General features: G+C 42.3%; 1 protein-coding gene across 1 annotated transcript; it reads right to left on the bottom strand.

Moving 5' to 3' along the window:
* Positions 1–1,372: 1,372 nt before the first annotated feature.
* On the bottom strand, positions 1,373–4,290 carry ZNF80 (zinc finger protein 80). Its single transcript, XM_023623731.2, has one exon. The coding sequence runs from the start codon at positions 3,919–3,921 to the stop codon at positions 3,028–3,030; it is 894 nt and encodes a 297-aa protein (XP_023479499.2). The 5' UTR covers positions 3,922–4,290; the 3' UTR covers positions 1,373–3,027.
* Between the last annotated feature and the right edge of the window lie 567 nt (positions 4,291–4,857).

Here is a 4,857-nt window from a genome sequence, read left to right as displayed (position 1 = left end):
AATGACATCTCCAAATGGCCTACATTTTATTAGCCTTAAGAAAATGCCTTTTCACCCATAACTGGAATGAATTACCTCACAAACTTGGAATTGAAATATGGACATTTTTTCCAATTAGCCACCTGTTCACATGTCCCACGTGCCTCATTTCAGGAAGTTCAGCATCTTCCAAGAGTTCTTATGCCCCTTAAATTAAATTGTCTAACAACATTGGGCACTAACTGCAAAGTGGGTCAGTCCTCTTCTAACGCCAAATGTAGAGGGAAATGGAATTTGGTCAGTTTATACCACCCAGTACAGTTACTTTTTCTCTGCCGTATGTATTGCAGTTGAATTTTGCCTTGAAAAATTCCATGGATACTTGGCTATTACAAGGACATTTTGATGAGTTCAGATCACTGCATAATCACAGTGAGACCCCACTTGGGGACTCTTAAATTACAACTTTCTTGAGTGACAATCATAACCTCCCAGGGAGCAGTAGGTCAGAGTCCACTTCAGGAACTGACCCCAAATGGGCAGAATTTACTTATATCATGACCCAGCTGCCAACTTCTCTTGCTAAAGGAGAACAAAACTCACAAAATCAACTTCTTGTGCAGCAAATCTATTGGGGGAAACTACTATAACTGAAATATCCAAGCAGGGTTTTACCTGTGGGTTACAGGTTTGCTCGTGTGAAAATCCCACTCCTTGTTTATTTCTAACTAGAGAAAATATTTCTGATGGTATATGATCCCAATGAAATGATGTTAACAAATATTCACACATATCATAAACACAGGCAAATCCTAAGATATAATCAGTGGGGAGCAAACTTGTTTTCCTTACTGGAGAAAAGATCTGATTGCTTGGTATGAATATCATGTTGGAAAAATGCAGCTACACTTCTCATTCTTCAGAACCCTAACATACACTGTGAAGTCTGAAAGTAAACCCAGTATAAGCAAACCACATTCATTCAGCAGCAAATATTTAGAAGTCAGCTGTAGCCAGCAAATGTGTGTGTGTTTATGTGTGTGTACACACAACACATCGACATTAACAGCAAAATACTTTTCTCGTGATCAACTCTGAGAAGATAAAAACCTGACACCTAAAATCTAATCACTTGCAAAAGGGCATTTGTCAGTTACAGGATTTTAAAGGAAATGAAAGTTCACTGAAGAGTGCCTATGCTGAACTCATCTTTCGCAGGTATTATTCTATGTTCATGCTGACTCATTTTTAAACTACCTTATCATTTATTAAGTGTGGCCTACTAGCTCTGAAGCCTTGATTTCAGTTTTTCTTTTTTAAGGTATAGTAACACCAGGGCTTTAAAAATCCTATAAAATTCATGCTTTATAAGAAATGATAGGAGTCATTTGTATTCCATGATGCTATTTTAATTAAAATATTTGAAACATTTATTGCGAAAATAATATATGCTCTTTATTTAAAAAACATGCAAACAACACTGAAGTATATAAAGTAAAAACTGAAAGTTCCCTAAAACCCTTGACCATCCCATTCCCCTTAGAGAACCACTGTTAACAGTGTTAGGGTCATTCGTCCAGAGCTGGATTTATTTCCTGCAACTTGCTCTTTTGCCTAACACTATATCTGAAGCTATCTGAACATTAGCACATAACACAAACATTATTTTTTCACAGTATTTCATAGAACAGATGTACCGAAACTTGTTTCCTTATGGATGGACATTTAGGTTGTTTTCAATGTTTCACATATAAAAACAAAATTACAGTGAGTATTTTTTGTACACATGTCTCTGCACATTTGTGAGACTATTTCTCTAGGCTGGATTTCTAGAAATTGAATTAATAGGTCAAAGGATCTACATGGTTTATATTGTAATACATTGTATTGATTTTTGAAAATTTTAATTTTCTTCCCAAGTTTTCCATCAGTCTAACTTGGCTGTATTTTATTTAGTTTGTTTTAGCTTTAGTTCAATCTCTAGAAAACTGCTGACATGGTTTGGAGAAGCCCCTTTACAGAGGACTAAAGAAGCTGAGAACTGCAGAGGAAAGAATTAGGGCTCACCTGGGAAAGCCACGCAGCCACGCCATCATCCCCACACCCCAGAGAAAATGAATCAAAACAAACAAGGATCTCGAAGTCAAGAAGAAAATGACACTGCTGGATGTTCAGAACCACATGAAGAAAGAAACTGAAAAACATTAAAGCCTTAAATGGTCTTACATGACGCAGCAAAATGTGCCACATTCATATGTGGATCCTTATCTCCTTAAATATAAAATAATTTTATGTGGCAGTATTTTTAATATTCTAATTTCTTACAAGTTTCAAGTATTTCATGACTTAAGCCTGCATATCTCTCACAAAGATTTATGCTCCTCAAGACTACAGACAATTTGGAACAAAGAGTGCTGTCAACAAAATCTTTACAGAGCTGCCCTCAACTGCACAGCTCTCCCATCACTAGACAGAAGTGAATATTTATATAAAGGACAAATTAAGGGGCAAGCCCCATTTACCTTTCAAATATCCTCAAAATAAAGAGCTGAATTCAAATTTTCAGAGGCTTGGCTTTCAGAGAAGTCTGGAAGAAGCTGTGCAAACAATTCTTTTTCTTTTCTCTTTGACAGCGTCATCCTCCTCATTCTTTTAAAAATACTTCTGAGACAGCTTGGTGCTATAACTTATGGAGAGAGCTGTAGCAGAAGTTTCTGCCAAGTGCACAATAACTCAGAGGTCTCTCTCCTGGATGAATTCTCAGATGCCAGGTAAGATATTTCCCATGGCCAAAAGTGGTTTATATTCAAAAGGTCTTTCCCCAGCATAAGTTCTATGATGTTGGCTGAAGCAGGCCCGCCTGCAAAAGGTCTTTCCACACAGCTTACACTCTTAGTGAGTTTCTCTCCAGCATGAATTCTTTGATGGTAAAGTGAGGGATGAGCAGCAGCTTAAAGCTGTCCTATAGTGACAGGATTCAGAGTGCCTCTCTCCAGTGTGACTCAAGTGTCAAGGGAAAGAAAAGTTGTCACAAAAGGCTTTCCCACATTATTTGCACTGAAAGGTTTTTCCTCTAGTGTGGATCTTCTTATGCTTAACAAAAGCGGATCGATAGGCAAAGGCCTTTCCACATTCCCTGCACTCATAGGGCTTCTCTCCAGTGTGCCTCCTTGTGTGTCGAGTGAGGGAATAGCTGTAGTAGAAACCTTTCCCACATTCTTTACACTCATAGGGCTTTCCTGCACTGTGGGTCATCCCATGTTGGAAAAAAACAGAGTGGTAGGTGAAGGTCTTTCCACATTCGCTGCACTTGTAGGGCTTCTCTCCCGTGTGAATCCTCATGTGTCGAGTTAAGGAAGACTTGTAGTGAAAGGCTTTTCCACATTCTTTGCACTCAATGGGTTTTTCTCCGGTGTGGGTCAGACTATGCTGGACAAAAACAGAGTGGGAGTTGAAGGTCCTTCCACACTCTCTGCACTCATGGGGCTTCTTGCCAGTGTGGATCCGCTGGTGGTACGTGAGGTGTGACCTGCGGCTGAAGAGCTTCCCACACACCACACACTTATAGGGCTTCTCCCCAGTGTGAATCCTCATGTGCCGGCCCAAGTCTACCTTTTCCTGAAAGGCTTTCCCACACTCCTGGCATTCATAAGGCTTCACCCCAGTGTGAATACGCTGATGTCGAACAAGTACGTAATTCTTGTGAAACACTTTCCCGCATTCTTCGCATTTGTAGAGGGTCTTCCCTGCATGAACCAACGCGTCTTTACTCAGTCCCTGTGAATCACATTCATGGAGCGCATTTCCTCCAGAGTCTTGCTTCTGTAAAACCCTTGAGCGCAGACTATCATCTGTTCCCAACCCATCACATTCAAGGCTCATATTTGGAAGGAAGGTCTCCTCGTGGGAGACGGTAAGTGGCCTCAAGTGCCCTTCCTGCATTTCCAACAATACTTCCTGATCTCTGGCTTGCTCCAAGCCGGAGGACCTCCTGGCTCCCTGAGTCAGTCTTATCCAGAGCAAGGCTCCTAAGACAAAGCGGGCTGGTCTCGGGTTTTACTTGTCACCTGGACAGATGATTCGGCAAAGGCCTCTCTTCCCTCTTACCCGTGCATCAGCTGTTACATCAACTCTGGGTTGGGAACCGCAAGCTCCAGTGAGACCTGGAGTCTGCAAGTCTCCAGCGTCACTTTCCGGAACAGGGTCCTCTGGGCCTGGTCCAGCTGCCCCAACTCCTTCCAAGCGAGGGTCACGGCGACGTCCAACACCGCAACCTGAGACGCGGCTGCAACCAAGCGGACAAAAGGTCCACGTGGCACCAGCTTCCGCCTGCGCAGAGGGCACCTCCGCCTACAGATACCAGAAAACACCGCACTCAGGCGCTGCCGCCAGTGGACTACAAGTCCCAGAGGCCGCAGTTTCACTTTTTTGTATCCGGCAATTGAATTTTCAGTTACTATGGAAGTTCACCTGTGTGGCTGGTTGGACGTTCACTCTGGTTGTGTCAGAGAGAACCTCCAAACATGCAGACGAACATGCACGTGAACATGCAGAGTGTGGGGAGCAAAAGAGCCATACTAACCGCTTTATTTTACCCGCTGACGCTCATCAAACTGTCCCCGGGGCTGGATGCTAAAGTCAATCCAGTCCAATTACCGAGTGTTGGAAAAGGCATGGAAATTCAGGATCTCTTTTGCATTGCGGATGGTTCTGTCGTTAGTAAAAACATATTGAAAAGCTTTGGCCTCACCTCCAAAGAGAAGCTTTTCCATATGCATCCTGGGAGACATGTATAAGAAAGTTCACGATAGCAAATACCTGGAGAGAGTCCAGGAAAGAGGATGGATGGGGTTCTCCACAGAATGGAGCATTATTCAG

This window comes from Equus caballus, chromosome 19, assembly GCF_041296265.1.
Source record: "Equus caballus isolate H_3958 breed thoroughbred chromosome 19, TB-T2T, whole genome shotgun sequence".
Lineage (NCBI taxonomy): Eukaryota > Metazoa > Chordata > Mammalia > Perissodactyla > Equidae > Equus > Equus caballus.
The sequence above is the reverse complement of the archived record's forward strand: the minus strand, read 5'-3'. Positions and strand labels throughout refer to the sequence as shown.

Excerpts from the sequence above, each read along its gene's own strand:
- ZNF80 (XM_023623731.2), bottom strand. The coding sequence starts at position 3,921 with ATGCAGGAAGGGCACTTGAGGCCACTTACCGTCTCCCACGAGGAGACC.